Source organism: Gymnoscopelus microlampas, assembly GCF_963454915.1.
Source record: "Gymnoscopelus microlampas genome assembly, chromosome: 23".
In the NCBI taxonomy this organism is placed as follows: Eukaryota; Metazoa; Chordata; class Actinopteri; order Myctophiformes; family Myctophidae; genus Gymnoscopelus; species Gymnoscopelus microlampas.
In genome coordinates, this window is record NC_139960.1 from 24,386,552 (window position 1) to 24,406,140 (window position 19,589).

Genomic DNA, 19,589 nt, shown 5'->3' on the forward strand with positions numbered 1-19,589 from the left:
CTACATTGCAGTATTTGCAGTACTTTTACTTAAGTAAAACAAATTGAATACTTTTTCCACCACTGGTGGGTTATGATGCTGGATAGTAGATGGTATTACAATGGTATTATATTGGCTCTATGGCATAACTGAACCATTTTATTGGCTATATGCAGACATTGTCAATGGCAATTTTTGAGTTCAACCATAATAAGCTTGAGATGGTGTGTTTTGTCATAGAAAAACTAACTTTATTGCAGTGGTAGTGAAAATAACATTTAAAAAACGGAGAATAATCTGCAATATTGTAAGTTCAATAACATTACAAAGGCATAAACACCAGATATACTTGCAGATGAGTGTGAAAGTACTGCTGGATGGAAAAACAGATTGCCAGCACATCAAACAACAAAAATAAGGCTATACAAGTACACAATAATACTCTTATTGAATATGATATACGTACATACAGTAGTGTATATGCACCTGTTGTTGGAATAGGTATTACATGTGTGCAGAGGTAGACAAATAGAAAACCCTTCTACTAACTTGCATTAGAGTTTTAACTTCTGACAAATGCAGTGACAAGTACCGATTCATGAGGATTGGAACATCTGTTTCAAAACGAAGAGGCAGTACAATACACGCAATGAACGGAGCAGAAATATTAAGACATAAACATTTGAGAATTAAAAGTTTAGCAGCAATATACAAAATATGTCCAAAGGTTACGGCTAATTTGAACTCAATCGTATGACTGTATGTTGCTCCTCGAAAATGAAAGGTTTTTGGCGAGCAAGACAGTCATACTCTGTGATGAAGCAAACTGTTACTTCATCTTTGTGGAAGCAGTGGCAGTCATGCTTAACCACTTGAACCCCGGCATGCCTACTCTGCAGGGAACATTGGCCAAAAATAGCCGATCCACAAGCTCTCAACGTGTCGCGTTGCAGCACATTGTGAGCTTGTAGATCGGCTATTTTTGGAGAAGAGATTTGGTGTGTGGACGCTAAAAGTACAGTTGTAACTCGGGTCCATTTGACTAAGAATAGAGGGCTTAAGTGGTTAATATATACCCGCTTGACACTGTCGTAGGACAAAGTAAATCAGGCTCCATTCAGCCCCTGTGGGACAGCTCGCTCCCTCACAGGCTATAGCAGTTAGAGACAGGCCAAACTGGGCAGTCAAAACAAAACAAAAACATTATGTATAAAATTACATCTTCTCAAATATAGCTTATCAGCGCGACAGTAAACAAACATCCACAACTTATAATGCAATGCCTATCAAGTGATAAATAACAACTGTTCATTCAGTGTGTATACTGCAATTAGTTTTTTTTTCTTTTTTCCATTTTTGCTACTGAGCACCACATGGTACAACAGAACCATATTAAAAATAAACAAAACAGTTGACCACTGTACTGTACTCTCATACATAAACTTTATTATAAAATCTATGATGAACGTCTAACCTGGTGCACTAGGACAGACCTCAAGTACGATATGTAAATATGCATTTATTTACATCTTTAAATGAAAAGAGGGGGAAAAAAGAAAGAAAGATTGGCAACCACAAACAATGGGCATACTATACTTAAATTCTAGTTTAATGGAACGCACAGAATGGTCTGCCCTTGGTTTTTGTGGCTTTCTTAGTTTAGTTTTTTTAATATATTGAGATCTTCACATTAATTCAGGTTAAACTGTTCAGCCTAAAACAAAAAAGTGTATTAACATTTATGATCAGATGAGGAAACCTCATCTCATGAGGTTTAAGCATAATACAATAAATAGGCTACGAAGAATACTGGAAAACATTTTGTTTTGGCCTTTTCCTTCTCTCAGGAAAACTTGGATGAGCAATGGCACCATTAGGATCAGCAGTTTCCTCCATGAGACAAATGTGAAAAGAAAAGTGCATCTTTATAATAACAATGTGCCATTTGGATCATAAGAACATATAAGGCTAGGACTTGTACAAAATAACTGAAAACTGCAACAGATACAAGCAGGTCGATGCTCATTTAGTAGTAGTTTAATCTCTACTATTATCCTCCCTATTACTACTGATTCACATTTGCTTGTGAATCATACTGAGCTTGGGAGTTTGAACTTCCCTTTACTGACTGAAAAGTGATGTGTCAAGTAAGTAGCGCCATAGAAGGAGGGTTTGCTTGGCAATTGGCTACGAGTCTACCTGTCGCTACAAAGAACACAATGTGTTTCTCACAGCACAGGGCTTTCTGTATCTTTGTAGTCGGTGTTGCTGAACAGTCGGGCTAGCTGCTCTTCGTAGTGCATGATGTTCCTTTTCATGATGTCCATGCATGGCCCCAGCAGTCGCTCAAATGCCTGCACATCCAGTACTAGAGACAGAGGGGAATCACGCTTTAGTGTGGATTACAGTAAACTACCAATTGGATAAACCACAACAAATTCATATTTTTAACACAATTGTTATAAACCCACTGGCTAAGGTCACAATAATTAGTTAGTCATTTAAGTAAGTAATCTTAAACGCGTATATGTGTATTATGGTTTGCATGTATTATGTAGCCTTTCATTTTGAACGCTGAAATGCTAACTGTAAATCCTTTGTGAAATTTCATAAAATGATATTTGTTTCTATTCATGCCATGTGGTAACTGCTGTATGACTGTTACATTTGTACACTCAGAGTTAAAGTAAAGTCCACTTGGTGTTGTTTAAATAAAAAAATCTGTTCAATCTCTGTAACAGAGATGATTCTCTGCTCAATAAAAGTAAATGCCCTCATACTTTTGATCCTCCAGTATTTGGGTAATCGAAAAGTATGCAAACCAAACGCATGCTGACAATAACAACAAGCCAGTCACTTCCTCATTGATAGACGAACTGTGGCTTTTGCGCTTGTTTCGATTCACTCAATGTCCCTGTATACTTCCTCATTCATTTACTGAGGCTCTGATTGGCGTCTGAGTTGCGTGCCCTGCGTCAAACAGGTTGAGTGCTAATCTGAAGACCAGAGTTTAGTTGCAAAACTCTATATTAATACTTTAGAGATATCCAGGACGTATCAGGATTTTCACGAGTAAGCTTCAGAAAGACATTATCCAAACAAAAAACAGAATGGAGTGGTAACGAACCTAGACACTTGACATTTCCCACGGTGTACGCTGACGCAGCCCTGGGTTTATTAGTGACCAGGGCCAGCTCTCCAAAGTAGTCCCCTCTGGTGCACACACTGATCTCCACGTCCTTAACTGGCTCATTCGCCTGGATGTTGAAGACACATTCATAACCACAGCCACTATATTAATTATAGTGAAATCTAATTGTTGAAAGTGCTTTCAACCTGGCGTCCCTGTTTTGGGCATGTCATTATACTGTAGGCAGTATAAGAAAACTCTTTTCAGAAAACTCTTAGGATTTAGAACGTTGGTTTAGAACACTCAAAAATAGCAGATATACAAGCTCACAGCGCTGAACATTTTTGAAAAATCTTGAAAGTGTTTTAAAAAAAGTTTTTTTTAACACAAACCTTGGCACGAAAAAGTTTGAGAACTACTGAGTTAGAACTAGAAGGCATTTTTAGAATCAGCCTCAGGTCTTAATGGGTTCAATTGATAAACATCATTAACTTGTAGTAGGTTTTCCGTGCGACAAACTTGTATTGCACTTTGTGAAGGATATTGTACAGTGTATGCTACATAAATAAATGCTGACTGAGTGACTGATTGATTGATTGAATAAATAAATAAATATAGGCCAGGGTACCTTGTTCCTGTTCATGGTGATTCTGACCTGACCAGACTCCACAATGTAGAAACAGTCAGGTTTATCTCCCTGTAGTGACAACACACACACACACACACACACACACACACACACACACACACACACACACACACACACACACACACACACACACACACACACACACACACACACACACACACACACACACACACACACACACACACACACACACACACACACACACATACATACACACACACACACACAATTGGTTAACACAGCTAAAGTAGATATTCCCTGTCTGATAAGAGATTTCTCTATGTTCACTAGAGGTTTTCTTTGTCTTTTTCAGTCTTCTTTCTTTGTTTTAACCAGTTCAGCACTTATTTGGTCGTAATGTGTTTTATAAATAAAGTTTGAGTTGAGTATAATGTCAAAGTGTTGTTAAAAGGATCCCTGGATAATGAGCCAAATACGTTTTAGTTGCCCTCTAGAACAAAAATCTTTTACTCAAGGGGGACACCGCCTGTCGCAAGTTGATGATGTCATTTGTCCATGTGTGGTCCAGCCCTAAGGAATGTTATTGGCATGTTTTAATAAGAAAACTACTTAATACTTCCTAAGGTTAATAGGAGCATCAAAACGATATTTTAAATAAATTTTTATTTGCACATGCATTCCATACATTCCATAGGACTGGACCACACACGGACAAATTACATCATCAACTTGCGACGGGCATTGTCCCTCTTGAGTAAAAGATGAACTATTTATAAAATAAATAAAATATTCAAGGTGTTTTTCATTTTTAATTTTAGTTATAGAGGCAATTATAATGTATTAAGGCATATTTGGCTTTTTGGGGGGAGCTTTTATGCCTTTATTGATCGGACAGTAGGCTGACAGGAAATGGGGAGAGAGATGGGGAGTGACATTATAGTTGTAGTGTGTGGATCAGGATGTTGTCATGCATTTGAGTTAGAATGATTTTTAAAACTATATCTTTTATAGTTATAGTTAAGTTACAGTACATGGCTAGGTGTGGACGGCCCAGTAGGGCCAATATTCTCTCAGATATCCAATCGGCACTCTGTGATCCTTGTCAGAGCTGAAACCAGGAAGGAGTCTGGAACAAAGTGCTGTACCTGAGCTATGATGCGTTCTCCATCGCTGAATGTTTTGGAGACCAGCACATCTGCCACTCTCATCCTCTCAGAGGGCTGTGAAGGCAAAATTAGAAGCTAAGCTCTGTACATAATTGTATTCTCGGTTCCCCCAAGCGTGGCATACCCGTTTCCATTTCTGGTTCAGTTTCCCATAGCGCCACTCGATTGTCGCAGCAGCAGATTTAAACCGGAAAGAGTCATGTATGGGAAACTGAACAGGAACCGGAAACGGGTATGCCACCTCGTCTATTGGTTCAGCAAAGATTAGTTAAAACTGGATTAATTTAGGAGAAATGTGGTCGTCTCGCTCACGAAGCCGGTAGTAGAACATATAAATAAATTAAAAGGACAATAGACAATATTGCTTAGTCAAAACTGACATCACATGTATACAGCCCCAGTATACAGCACATTACATGGAATGCATACAACATGACTTACTTTATATTTCCAACTATTTATACATTACAATAAAGTTTACATTATCTACAGCACTATGAACGGTTACACTCCCCAGTAAAACTGGCCTTTAAATAAAACCAGATTCCACATAAATGTTGTCCAGAATGACATTTCACCTCCAATGATTTGAGTAAAGGGAGTGACTCGATGAATGACTCATACATCCTCCTCTTCTTGGCATTAGTCTTCAATATGATCCTCCTGAAGGTGCCTCTGTCCTGCACAGCACACAGAGGAGAGATGGAGACTTGAACTAAAAGACTCACAGTTGAACTTAAAGATAACTGTCAGGCTGAGTTTTCAAGCCCTGACATACCCAAAGCTGGAAAGCCCCCAAATAGAACAAGAGTGCAAAAACATACAGTAAAAGAGATAACAATAAAGAACTGGATCTATGATAGGGATCCATGATTTATCATGATTTATTCATTGATTAGTCTAACTCAAGAATTTGATCAATATACCACATATTGGATGTGCCCGTGTTGTTGCCAGGAAACTGGTCTGTGGCTTACTCTTGATCAATAATGCCGTTTCAGTTTATATTTGTTTCTGTAAACACTACATGGTGATTGCTCTTGGATTATCCCAGAGCCAACAGGCTGTTGCTGCATAGTTTGCCCAAGCCAAGGCTCAGCTCACATTGAGGGATATCAGCATGGATGACATAGTACTACATTGTCACTTTGCTGATGTGCCTCCACCTGGCTGGACCGCAAAAACAAAGCAGGCAGTTGCAGTGTGCAGTACACAGTGTAAGTTCATTGTACATAACCTGTCAAATCACCACTAATAAATGGGATAAAATTCCATTACTGTGACAAAAATGTATTTTCCCCATTTATTTGAGAATAATATATTGGCAGTCAGTGTATCGTCGTGCATCCCTAACAATTCATCACTCCCATCTCCACCCCATCATCCACCTGTAGGCGCTCTGATTCTAGATTTTCCCTGGGATAAGTTCACCATCATCGCTCACAGAGCTTTATAGTGCATGTTGCAGGAAGTGAGCCTAAACACCCAAATCATACTGCCATTCATTTTGTTTCATATTAGTTGTGTGGCTGAAATGTAGGCGATTCAAATGCTATTGTCCCTAAGCTTGTTAGTGAGGAACTTACCAGACACCAGAGTGCTCCAGGGGACGTAGCGATAATTGTGGCTGCCCTAGGAGTATTGTACATCAGGGCCAGCTCCCCAAAGCTGCCTTTGTTATCGTAGCACCCAACCACTCTCTCTTCTCCATTCTCCTCTCTCTTCAAAATGTCATATGTACCACTGAAACACAGGGAAGCACAGTCATACACACACAATGAACTCAAATCCAAAATAAAGGTTGTGCGGATCCCCTCACTGCCCTTTTCGGAATCCCTATAATGCCTACTGCGCGCATTTCCGCACGCCGAGTTGTTGCTTTCACAACATTACTCGCTAGGAGGCTTATTCTCCTTAAATGGATACACCCCTCCCCTCCTTCGCATAACAGATGGATGAATTCTATATTGTCTCAAACTTGAGAGGATCAGGTTCTCCCTTAACGGCTCTTTGAAGATGTTTCACATAATTTGGCAACCTTTTCTGGACCACATTGACACCCTTACTATGGTGGAAGAACTCGCAAATTAGTGTCTCCCTTGACGGTGAGACTAAATTAAGTTCTCCCTTAACGACTCTTTGAATATGTTTCTCCAAATTTGATAACCCTTTCTGGACCTCATTGGCACCCTTACTACGGAGTAAGATCTCACAAATGAGTGTCCTGTGCAGAGAACCCCCCCCCCTCCTCTCTCTCCCTCTTGTTCCCTGGTATGAATGAGTGTCTTTGGTTATTGTCCGTCTTGTCCGTTTATTTTATTTTATTTTTATGTCTTACATTTAACATGTACGTTGATTACTGTACCTATTTTATTGTTTGTTCTGTTGTGCCTTGTTTATTTGTTGTTTTTTGTCAGAAAAAATAGACCTCTTTGTTTTCACTGCTTGACATGTTGTAATTTTTATTGTCTGAAAAAATAAGAAAGAGATTTGTAAAAAAAATAAAGGTTGTGGGGGAGGGGTCCATTTCAGTTAGCAAACAACTAGTCTGGGAGTCTGGGCGTCGGAGCTTGGACAGCAGGGGCGTGGCCACTGCGTTGTGATTCAAATCAACAGCCAATGAAGAAAAGGGGGCGGGGTCCACATGCAGTGGGTGTTGCATCTAAATAGAATCGACGGGAAGCAATTTCCCCTTGAGAAATTGCGCCCGCCATTGTTGTATAATGCTGTTTGCCTCTCGTCTGACTTTTTAGACGAGTTGCACAGCCTCAGACCGGTAAGAGGCGTGTCCGCTCAGATTCTGAGCGTAAATTACATCCCGCCCACAAATACCAGGGCTCTGGCCCAGAAGTTCCTCGCCAGAGCTGGCGAAAACTTCTGGGAACTCAGATTAGCAAACAACTAACAAGCTAGTAGGAATAGGATGCTTTTGAGCTCATCTTCTTTCTCTCAACCACTTTATGTTAGGAATTAATGAATTGCTGCCGTTCGCCACCTGCTCTCTGATGGGAATGTAGGGAACAGACAGTCACAAATAAAAAATAGTATTTAGATACATGGTCACACAACACATGTGTAATGAGTATTGTGAAATATGTGTGGAACATACCAGTGAGAATGTAAATAACTTTTTATTTTTAATTTTTTTTTTTTTTGTTTAAATAAGCTGCCACTACTACGGCCTCTTGAAAACAATGTTAGAAGCCATTTATTATATAGGCCTGCTCGCCCATCTGTCTTGCCAATGTCACCATACGTGTTGCTGTAAGTAAGTAAGTATAGAATACGTAAGCAAGTATAGAATATGTTTAGGCATGAGTTTGGTGTGGTTGAATTAATAGATTTAGTTTAGACACTGGTACTGTCGTATAGAACGTTCAGGGCATACTTGCCAGTACTGGTCTATATATGGAGATCCCCATAAATGGAGACGATCGACCTACGAAGTCGTCATAGAGACCCAAGACGTGTCATAGATACGGAGTCTGACATCAGCGGCTAAGTCAGTTTGTGTTAGGCTTAAGGTTAGTCAACTTAATATCAAACACAGCAGTCAAGTTGTTGGGGTATTTTCTGTCATTGTACCTTTGCACATTCATGAAATGTGTTGCATTTAACCCATCCTAACTATTAGGAGCAGTGAGCACTATCAATAGAGGGCCCAGGTGCAGTTGTTAAGTGACTTGCTCAGGGACATTTTCACTAGGCGGACCGGGGGTGAACCAGCGACCTTCTGATTCCCAGAAGGTTGCTGGTTTGTGCGTGTGTGTGTGTGTGTGTGTGTGTGTGTGTGTGTGTGTGTGTGTGTGTGTGTGTGTGCCTGCGCTCGCATGAACATGGTCCACATCATAGACATAATATACGTAGATGCGGCATTGGCTGCTGGATTGTACCTAAACGTTGCTGCCACATTAGTCTGGGCAACTTGCCATAAGACTCTTCTCCCTCCTGGCTCCCAAGCTGTGGAATAAACTCCCCCTCACATTTAGAACTGCAGACTCACTTCTGATTTTCTGCTGCAGTCTGAAAACTCACAGAAACACCTCGTGGATTTGAATCCCTAGTCTCTGCAGTGGTAGACAGTACATTTATTTATTGTTTTTATTCATAAAGCACCTTTCAAAACAATGTAACAGGTACACCTGCACCACCCGAGCACCTGACAGATGCTAGGTTTGATGATTACCTGGTTATCTGGTTATCCTAGTTTCTTTGAAGCACTAAATTGTTACCCTGTTTTTTGACTAGGGTTCATGCTATTTACTCTGATCTCATCTCACACTTGTAACTTGCTCTGGATAAGAGCATCCGCTAAATGCCAAAATGTTTTTTGTTTTGTTTTATAACTATATTACTGTTGGTTTCTATGTAGGATAAAGTATTTTGGTATGGAAATATTAAAAGTTGGCACGGGCAACATACAGAGCAACATATGTCTTTCGGCGTTACGCCAAAACACATACAGTACATTGCTCTAAAACTGGAGCAGGTGTGCATCCTCTGTTTGCCTTCTTGGCCGTAGGTGCTTAGCTAACAGAACATACTCAAGTGAAAACATTTCCAGCAAAGTGGAAAGAAGAAAGCGGCACTCCAAAATAAAAGACTTGTTCTCAGTTAAACCATTTTCTTTTAATCTGACGACTGATGCGTTTCGGTGCATGGCCTTCATCAGAGCAAGGTGAAAATGAAACATTGCTCTGTATGCTACCCGTGCTAACTTTTTTTTTCTTCTACATTTTCATGATTTTCACCCAGTGCCAATTGCCTAAGCTTGTAATCCTGGGCGCTAATCTCCCTCTACCAGCCTGGGGAGAGACCCGAACTGAGATTCTTTCAATGCATGAGGTCCGCCCAGTCAAAATGTCCCTGAGCAAGTCACTTAACAACTGCATCTGGGCCCTCTATTGATAGTGCTCACTGCTCCTAATAGAGGAGAGAACACACCCCCAGTGCCCACAGCGTCCCCAGCTGGAATCGAACCCAGGACCTTCTGGCTGTGAGGCGAGTTCCCCGTGCTAACTTAATAAAATTGCCTGATAACCATTTCCATGATTGCTAGTATCCTATCCTCTAAACTGCAAAAGCATTACCGTATACCTTGTGACATAGAAATACAGTATATACACTTGCAGCTTGCCAGGACCAATATGGACAGGTGTTTCCTGTCCTGAGATGTGTGGCAGTGAATCTCTACCTTTCAATGACATAGAAGTTGTCCCCGTCGTCATCCATGTCGATGATGTACTCTCCGGTTACAACTGATTTCTCAAACATGGCATCCAAAACCTCGGCCATCTGATCCTGGAAACAAGTTGAATTGTTTTACTTTGCTGCTGTCCGGGGGGCGAAAACCTTGTACTGTATGTCCAAAACAGTTACTTTTCAGGAAGTGGGGAAAAATAACCATAATCCAAAGGATCCAATGTTATCATCTAGTTCTTGTTAATACTTTTTGACAAATCCAGACAGATTTCACCACTTAAGTTAAGTCTACTAAGTTCACAATGCAAGCCTGTCGATTGTCTATTTTCTCCACTTTGAACCACAAAGTTTAAAATAGGGCATTAAATCATTTATGGGGAAATAAACAAACTATATATAAAATATAGAGATACAAGGTTTCTGCCCAACAGCAATTCTACTTTTGTTTGGCCTCTTCCAGTCTAACCAGTTTGATGTGGCTGTCCACTTACCCTCTCCAGGTTTTTGAAGAGCAGAATGTGTTTGCATGCTTCCTGTAGTCTCTGCCTCTGATCATCTGACTTAGGGTGAACAACCTTAAAAGATGAAAGAGAGAGAAAAAGAGTGTTTTTTTGTACAAACTAAGGTGTTATTGTTAATTGAGTAACATAACATCATTATCACAGCCCTGTTACCGCTGAATTCTCACAGGGGAAGTAGTAGTGTAGCAAATAGTTTTTTTCTGTCAAGGCGCTCAGGCTAACCAAATAGAACATTTGAAAACACTTCTCATAGTTCTGATTCCTTCCTTCTGCTCTAATCCTGAGTTAGAGCAATGGTTCTCAAAGTGGGTCCAGGGACCCTCAGGGTTCCTTGAGGTTTCAAATGGACTCTTGCAGGTCTGTAACTCTCATAGTTATGGGGGGCCTTGAAATGAAAAGGTTTGAGAACCACTGAGTTAGAGGATGCAGAAGTGCAGAGTGTCTTACTTTGGTTTCTCTGTCATCATCCTCATCAGGGTCGTAGCTCTCAGCACACACTGCACAGAGAAACAGTACAAGTCATTCACAATAAGCAGAAAAGGAACCTGAATGAAAACTGTGGAAAGGATTCATCTAAGGTTAAATGATTTGACTTATCTGACTTCAAGCATCATCACCAATACAATAAGCCCTATGACAGTGTGATATGGTCATTCCTGTAGCAACCTGCCCAGATACCTGTCAAACTACTTCTATAGATTGAGTGATGACACCAGAAGGAGATCATCTGACCTTGTTCCCACAAAATCCGTCTCAAACATGGGTAAAAAATGTATTCTACTCTACTGCCACCAAAATGTGGAATGACCTACCAAAATACATAAAGCTTCTTGACTGCAGACTTCCTACCCAAACGCAAAACTAACCGAAAAGAATTCCTGTCCTTAAAATATGAGTGGACATAGTTCTCCTTCAACACCTTGATAGTAGAATCCTCTGCCCCTGCCCCCACCCCTCCTTTCTCGATAAATATACCTTCTATACCCTATGAGTTTTATTCCAATACGTTTTGTATTGTATGTATTATATGTAGGCTATTACTGATTCATTGAGTACAATGGACCACAATGGAAACAAGCCTTCAGGGGCTTTTTGTTCAATGAACGAATCAACCATAAATCAAAGCAAACCTATAATAAACCAAAAGTGACTGAGTTTTACCTGAGGCCCTTCTTGTGAATCTGTTGATTACTGGAGCTGTTGAGATGAAAGGGAGAGCCATACAATAAACATTTTACAGTGGAAGTATTAACTAACACAATTCTTCACTTCTGTGGTTCATTCTGTTGTTCAATTCTGTCCATCGGCTGGATTTAATACAGCTACATGCTCAGTCAGAAATTCTAAACCACAAATGTTGCCATTATTAGCTCTTTTAATTAATTAGCAGAGATAATTAACTGTCAGTTGGCATTGCCAGGGGCTTTTGGGGGCCACTTATTATAAAGTCATTAGTATATTAGCCTAATTTACGTAAATGATTTTGCTTGTACACATAAGTTGTAAGTAACGTATGCCTTACTTAAGCTTTTGGGCAACTCTAGCTATAGGTGGCTGGTATATATATATATATATATATATATATACACACATATACATAAGTTTGGATGTAAAAAAAAAAAAGGAAACCAGCCACCTAAAGCTTAAGTAAGGCAGATCTACCACACACACACACACACACACACACACACACACACACACACACACACACACGAATGTTTTACATTATTTAGCCTAATAAAAATTTCAATCAATCAATCAAAAACACACACACACACACACACACACACACACACACACACACACACACACACACCCCTTTGGATCTAGCTTTCAGGGGCAGCTAAAGGTAAAAGGTAAAATACGATTTGATACAAAATCATGTTTTCATGATATATAACTCCCAAATTGTATAAAATATAAAAAAATAAAATAAAAATGTACTACAATATACCCCTGGGATTGGGATTCTATCCAACGCTCCAAATCAAATTATTCGGTATGCGTACCCACGAACTCTTCATCCTCCTCTGAGTCGCTCGCCGACTGCACAACGAAGTTGACAGCCCAGCCTGCACCCCCACCCCCACCCCCACCCAGCCGCAGCTGACAGGAGGAGTCATGATGGGGGAAGTCCTCCTCTCCTCCTCTATGTCTGCTCTCTATCTTCTGGCTGAAATACTCCAAGGCAAAGAGTGTCAGATCTGCTGGCTGGCTCCTCAACACCGCCACGGTGAAGTCTCTCAGCATGTCTTTCAGTCCATCTGGGACCCGGATGTCCATGTTTGGAAGACCGTCGGTAATAAAACAATGTCCAGTTTTTATTTTCTTCTCTTTTTTTTAAGGGAGAGAGCGGAAGAAATGAAAATAATAAATGCCTATACAAAAAAAAAGGCACAAAAAAAAGAGAAAAAAAGGCCAACTGACGGTTGGCTCTTTGGATGTGGTCGTTAGCAGGCGTGTTGCTAGCGAGCTATAGCTGCGAAACGATTGACAGTTCACTCCAAGGATGCTTCAAGGGGAGCCATCATGTCTACGAGGGGAACGGCATCATGCCCATTTTAAAAAGCCAAAAAGTCACAATCCAGGTTATTTCCATATCAATTACACACGGCAAAGAGGCTTATTAAAAGAGTGAGATGACAACGCAGAGCGTAGGCTACAGCAGCGTCAATATATGCCAATGCCTCGTACAAAACTGTGCATGTGACGTCGGGGTTGTGCTGTAACCGGTGACCTATCGAATTCCATGACCGTAGATGTCGCCGTTCTGGAAATTCGCTCTCGACGATGGAGACAAAATACATCTTTGGTAAACTTAGTATGATTGTTATCTTAATGCATTTATTGTCAATTGTAGTGATGAAAAAAAAGACACCGCATGTGATGTGACCGTGATGGCACTTGTGGAAAACGCCAACGGTGACATGATGTGACCTAAAATGCAATAAAACTGCATTTTCTCATCAAAAGGAGAGGGGGAAAAAAAGATAAACCAGCGACATCTGGAGTCACATAAATCGATAGGTTACCGATTCCAATGTAACGCCCAGTATCCATGGAAACCAACCATCTAGAGAGGTTGACCGTCGCGCAACGACAGGGCTCGCAGCATCGCACAGAAACAGAATCACAGGAAGAGATCTGATCTGTCCATGCATGATGGACCCAAGTTAATAACTCAATTTTTATCTTTTCTTTTACAACAAACAATTAAAAAACGTATTTTTGACTCAATTGTATTTCAACATTTTCAGATTCCATATTATCAGATACATCTGAACTTGGATGCAAAATATATATTGCTTTTATGACTTAACATTTTATTGGCCATTTTGATGCAAAATATCATTGACTATCTTACATTGGCATATTGCTGAAGTGTGACAGCTCCAGTGATGTCATCAATCCCCATGTGTCTTCAACGGACCCTAGGGGTCCCCAGAGTTAGGCTACTACTGTAATAGGGGTGCTGCAAAATGTGTATGTGATAGGAACATTTTTTTTTACATTTTTCCCAAACAATTGGCTAAAGAGAGAGGGAGAAAGGGTGACACAGCAGAAGCCTGCCTGATTTTTAATTAGCAGTAGTTGCAACACCAGGGTGTGAGCATGCTTACTTCACACTGAGTGTGACATTTTTTCAAAATGGACACTTTTTCCAAGTAAAAAAAGAGAAAAAGAAAATAGCATATCTACAAGCGTAGAAGATTGGCTTTTTACGAATAGCCAAAATAGGACTTAAGTGGTTAAAAGTGAACATACAAGCTGCATGTGGTTATGTCTCACTTGTGTAAGAGGAAAGGAAATGTTCATATCTCATATGCCTCATTTCTGATGACACATTGTTTTTATTGACTGATTCAGTGACATATATAAAAACACAATACGTTTCAGTTATTGTATAATATTTGCTCTCTGGTATGATTCATATGAAAGTGATTTCTCAAAGGAGACATATATTTGAACACATTTTGTCTTAAAATTATTGTGAGAATGTCATAAAAAGAAAAGATTTGATGACTGATGTCTGCTGTGGATTTGCAACCCCTCCCCAACTGGGAGATAGGTGGCGGTTATATAATTTAACAAATACAATATAAAATGTATAAATACAATTATTAATTAATAATCATCACAATTCAAAATCAATCTGCAGCTACAGTAGGTGAATGCAGAAAGGGCATTTGCCCTCCCCCGGGGACCAGTAAATTCTCCCTTTCCCTTCCCTAATTTACAAATTCAATATAAAATGTATTATTTCAATTCATAATTATACTTATAATGTAATCCTAAACTGCATACAGTTGTGCATTTGACGACATTCTCTCTGAAACTTCCATCTACTGTAACATGACTGCTCTGGCCCTGAAACTACTGGAACGATTATTATTTACAGTTAAATAACATTATAACCAATAATGTCTCCATTCCTCTTTCCACATGAGGTTTCTATTTTCAATCCTTTTCAAGAAGTATCGCTTCTTGTCACTTTTTGTTTTAGCCTGACCACAATGTTAAAAATGTTCTTTAGATAGCATGTTGTTTAGAAACAAATGCTAGTTTTAAGATTTACCTGGTGTGGTGTCCTAGTTTCCTAGGTTCTCTTTTCACTTATGAGACAATTTACCCTATTGTTAGTTGATTAGGGTTCATGCTTGGCACACAAGTCGTTCTGGATATGAGTGTCTGCTAAATGCCTAAATTGTCATTGTAATTGTCTTTATGAGTTTCTCCTAAGTAGGTCTATATCATATTTATCTTATCTTTATTACCCTGAGATCACAATTAATTTTTAAAAAATCCCCTAATGCCAATCATTGATGGTGAAGATACTCCAGTCCAATCAGTTAGCTTTGAATCCCACCAGCACCACTATCATCTGTCATCCACAGTTATCTTTCTTTCCATCATTAAAAAGGAAAATATATATACAAAAGACAACCCACTGTCTTCATTTAAACAAAGGCCACATAAAAATCAGCTTGTGTTCCTTTAATTTTTTCCTTTAAGAGTCCTTGGATCGTTTCTCCACACCCTGTTTGACCCCCAGTACCAGGTGAACGAACCAGTTGATCTGGACCATCCAGCCTTTCTCCCTGCAGATCTCTATCTGGTTGAGAAGGTGATTCTGAGCCTCATCCTCGCTGCGGCCCACTGTCAGTGCCTCACGGATATACTCGATGTCCTCAGTGCTGGTCAGCTGGGGCATACCTGTTGTTGGGGGGGAGAACGGAGGGTGTTTATTCCATACACAGTTTAAGTAATGTCGGCATTTTCTCCCTAACTTAGTCCTTACCAATTCTCATGTACATAATACTACGAACCCTGTCACTGCTAACCCCATAGCCTCGCATAAACAAACAATCTGATATCTCTGCCCATCTCCATCAACCAATCGTCTGCATACGTTTAAATTCATTGTATGGGCTTGGATGGCTGACGAAGGCAACCGGTGACAAAGCTACACCCATAATTAGGCCATAACCTTTTTTAGGACACGCCTTTACCGCAATTACCACATCGACTGAATGCCTCTGCCCAGATGATTAAGGACCACCCTCTGTCCTTCGCATTGGTGGCAGACCCGTTTCCTGTTCATTTCCCCATAGCTTTGTTGATTGGCTCAGCAGCCGATTTGAGCGGGAAACACACATGAAGTTTAGCCAATCTCAAAGGAAGCTATAGGAAAATGAACTGGAACAGGAAACGGGTATGCAACCTTTTGGAAACCCGCGAGTACAGTTATGCACAGAGCCTATTGTTGATGTAGTTGATGTACAGTATGAATTCTGTAGAAGCAGTACCTGTCATAAGCATCATGGAGAACAGAATGATCAGCAAGTTGGTGTGGTGACGCAAGGCGAGGTAGGCCTTCACACACACATTCTGAGATAGATTGAGAGGGAGAGAGAGAGGGAGAGGGAGAGAGAAAGGGTGAGAGAGAGAGAGAGAGAGAGAGAGAGAGAGAGAGAGAGAGAGAGAGAGAGAGAGAGAGAGAAATGTGAAAGAGTAAAAGACAATGAGTTTTTTCAGGACTTCAGGACTCAAATATACTGGAGACATACCAAGTTGAGAGCTTGTTTTGAGATATTTCCTACTGTAATCCATTATAATACATGGCTGCCATAGGTAACAAGACAACCTGGAGGTGTGCATAGTTGAGCCGTGTGACTCATCACCTTTCATTTGGGGATGACTGATAATGTGTTTCAGCCCAAGTTGATTTAACATTTTCAGCAACCTCTGGTGGACAAAGTTGCGGACAGAGTAACATCCTGTACATAATGTTCATACATACAGGCAGACCGCATCATTCATTACATTATTTTCTAATCTAATGCTACAGTCACAAGGAGGTAGTACAAATAGTCAGGGGTGTTTGTGTGTGAATGTGTGTACAGTATGAGTGAGTGCTACATTCAAATAATTATTTTGCACCTGGAATTTCTGGAAGTGGGGGCTGCTTTTCTTCCCAGCGGTTCCCATGACATAAAGGAAGTCTGGGGTGAGGACAAATGGAACCCGCTCCTTACTAATTCCCATGAAACTCTTACAGTTGCCCAGGATGTGGCCAAAGTCGATGTGGAAGAGATTCCCTATACGGTCAGACAAAAGGGTTTATTACTTCCTGCTAAATAGTGTGACACAGATGATTGCATTTGGTTTTGGACACATTTAGAAAATAAGCCCTGCAGCAAACACAGGCTTCTGCTCTGAGAAGTTGAAAGTAGGGGAGGGGGTTCTCCCCCACCAGTGATGAGATTGTCAGAAATAAGCTTGTCTCCTCCTTAAAGCACTTCATGGGTCTTTAACAAATGTAAACAAATAGCCAGGCCAGTGTGGTTTGCATCGTCTTGTGACAAGGGCTCCTTAGCAACCCAGCAAGAAGATCAGTTGTCTCATGTTAATAAAGTTTAAATATGTTGTAGCCTATTGGCGCATTAATAAAGTATCTAAACAATTTAAGAAAATGTCTGTACGTCAGTAAATGGCACATACTAACATGGTCTGCACCGTACAGTATATGCAGTCTGACGTAGTCATGTATAGACACCAAGCAATTGTGCATGTTAGGACTTTGATGCACTTTGACCTGGTTAGCTAACAAATAAGGAAAGCGTTTCAAGGCAATGTCTGTCACAAAGTGGATTTTCAATTTATTTTCAAAACCTCCCACTGAGCCAGCAAAGCGCCTGAGAGAGAGAGAGAGAGAGAGAGAGAGAGAGAGAGAGAGAGAGAGAGAGAGAGAGAGAGAGAGAGAGAGAGAGACACACACACACACACACACACACACACACACACACACACACACACACACACACACACACACACACACACACACACACACACACACACACACACACACATACGACAGCTGACAAGATGACACCCGCACCTCCCAGGTCTGTGCCAGTGGGCTATTTTCGTTTGGCCTCATGTTCTGTTTCATACTGTTCTCTTTTTTGGTTATGACTTATGGAATAGTCAGCCTTCATTCAGAAGTGCTGCTCTCTCGTTCAAGTAGGTAAAAATATGTTCTATGTTTAAGGGTCATTGATTTGCAGAATAGAGAATTAGATTAAGGTTTAAGGTTAATCATGAATTAAAGGGACTACACCATGAATTTTAACTTTTTCTTCTTTTTTGTGTGTTTTTGGTCTACCCTACCTCTCTTCTATCCCCCAAAATACCCCAGTTTGAACACTCAGGCTTTCACAGCAAATCTGGGGTTTTCTGTAAATTGGTCTCAAAACAGGCCAAACTGATTTGCACCCTGACGTGACGTGACGTCAGGGTACAATCCCTCCCGTTTTTCAGTAAAAAAAAATAAAAAAAATAAAAAGAAATATTAAAAAAATAAAAATCTCTTATTTTATTTTTTTTACTTTTTCCACACAGAGCCAGGAGATAACATGCATACAAACTGGCTCAATAGCGCCCCGTGCCAAACAGGACAATGTGGTATTGCAGGTGAAAGTGCTTTATAAGCCAGAGAGAAGTTAGTTGGAATGAGTATATCTGAGGCTTGATTTAGGCTCAAACCTTTTGAAAAACGTTTGAGGAACATAAACAATATGATAATAAATATTATTATTATTTTTTAAATTCATGGTGTAGATCCTTTAAGGTTTCATGATTGATATGAGCATGCGTAACATAGGCTAAGTCGATATTGATCTTTTCTCATCATAACAAAGATGCTCTGAACATAATAACATATTACGTACTTCCTGTTTTACATTTTTATTAAAGCCTTGGTTCAGTCTTTTTATGATCAGTCTAATCAGCACTGCAGTGTTGGACAGCACTGCCTAGGGTGTTGTAGGCCTCAATAAAACGTACACAAGGCACTACCAGCTCCCCCTTCCTCCTCCATCTAAAACTATGTTCATAAAGTCATACAGTAGTTAGATCACATCTTGCATATTGGTAAAATACACCAACAGTTAAGAATCAGAACGTTCATGCACCAAAAAGGTGCAGGTCTAAGGTCAGAACAATATGAGGTACATAGGAGACCGCACACTCCCTTCTAATATTTATTGGACTAATTTGATTTCATCTACAGTACATGTTTTGGCATTCACATCCTGATGAAGACTAATATGATTTCATCTACAGTACATGTTTTGGCGTTCACATCCTGATGAAGACAAAGGCCAGAAATATGGAGATGCTATCTATTGGTCTGATAAATATTGGAAGATAGTACGCTTAAAAGTCTAAAAGGTTTCATTTGTGTCCCCCAATACATGCAAATAGCACCTATTACCACAGATGATTGCTTTCTATAGCCTCAATATGTTTTTTATACATTGCAATTTAAGTGGTTCAAATTAAATTACAAAATGACTGCATGGTGTTTGGGGAATCAAAAGGAGTTACCAGATTCAGTGATCATGATATTGTCATTGTGTCTGTCCCCTATCCCCAGGACATAGGTAGCTACACAGTAGCCTCCACAGGAATAAAGGAAC

At 40.1% G+C, this 19,589-nt stretch overlaps 2 protein-coding genes across 4 annotated transcripts in view; both read right to left on the minus strand.

Moving 5' to 3' along the window:
- Nucleotides 1-244: 244 nt before the first annotated feature.
- LOC311039594 (cAMP-dependent protein kinase type II-beta regulatory subunit-like) lies at nt 245-13,277 on the minus strand. Its single transcript, XM_084049534.1, has 11 exons — nt 12,618-13,277; nt 11,770-11,805; nt 11,056-11,105; nt 10,579-10,662; nt 10,080-10,186; nt 6,472-6,628; nt 5,464-5,565; nt 4,865-4,939; nt 3,738-3,806; nt 3,107-3,236; nt 245-2,347 (listed from the first exon to the last, which is right to left on the minus strand). The coding sequence occupies exons 1-11, from the start codon at nt 12,889-12,891 to the stop codon at nt 2,208-2,210; spliced, it is 1,224 nt and encodes a 407-aa protein (XP_083905660.1). The 5' UTR covers nt 12,892-13,277; the 3' UTR covers nt 245-2,207.
- Nucleotides 13,278-14,419: 1,142 nt separating this feature from the next.
- The window catches only part of pik3cg (phosphatidylinositol-4,5-bisphosphate 3-kinase, catalytic subunit gamma), a 32,519-nt gene continuing 27,349 nt past the window's right edge, over nt 14,420-19,589 (minus strand). For all 3 annotated transcript variants that reach the window (XM_084050387.1, XM_084050386.1, XM_084050388.1), the window contains exons 21-24: nt 19,498-19,589; nt 17,050-17,207; nt 16,416-16,497; nt 14,420-15,822 (exon numbers count right to left, since the gene is read on the minus strand). The exon at nt 19,498-19,589 is cut by the window's right edge and continues 20 nt beyond it. In XM_084050387.1, the coding sequence (XP_083906513.1) occupies nt 15,617-15,822; nt 16,416-16,497; nt 17,050-17,207; nt 19,498-19,589 (538 nt within the window). In that variant the 3' untranslated portion in view covers nt 14,420-15,616. The remainder of the gene's footprint in view (nt 15,823-16,415; nt 16,498-17,049; nt 17,208-19,497) is intronic.

Bases quoted from the DNA above. Each gene is read 5' to 3' on its own strand.
- LOC311039594 (XM_084049534.1), bottom strand. From the start codon at position 12,891: ATGGACATCCGGGTCCCAGATGGACTGAAAGACATGCTGAGAGACTTC. The intron at 11,106-11,769 runs GTAAAACTCAGT...TTCTCTGTGCAG, and splicing joins ATTCACAAGAAGGGCCTCAG to TGTGTGCTGAGAGCTACGAC. The intron at 3,807-4,864 runs GTACAGCACTTT...TTGTCACTACAG, and splicing joins GAGAACGCATCATAGCTCAG to GGAGATAAACCTGACTGTTT.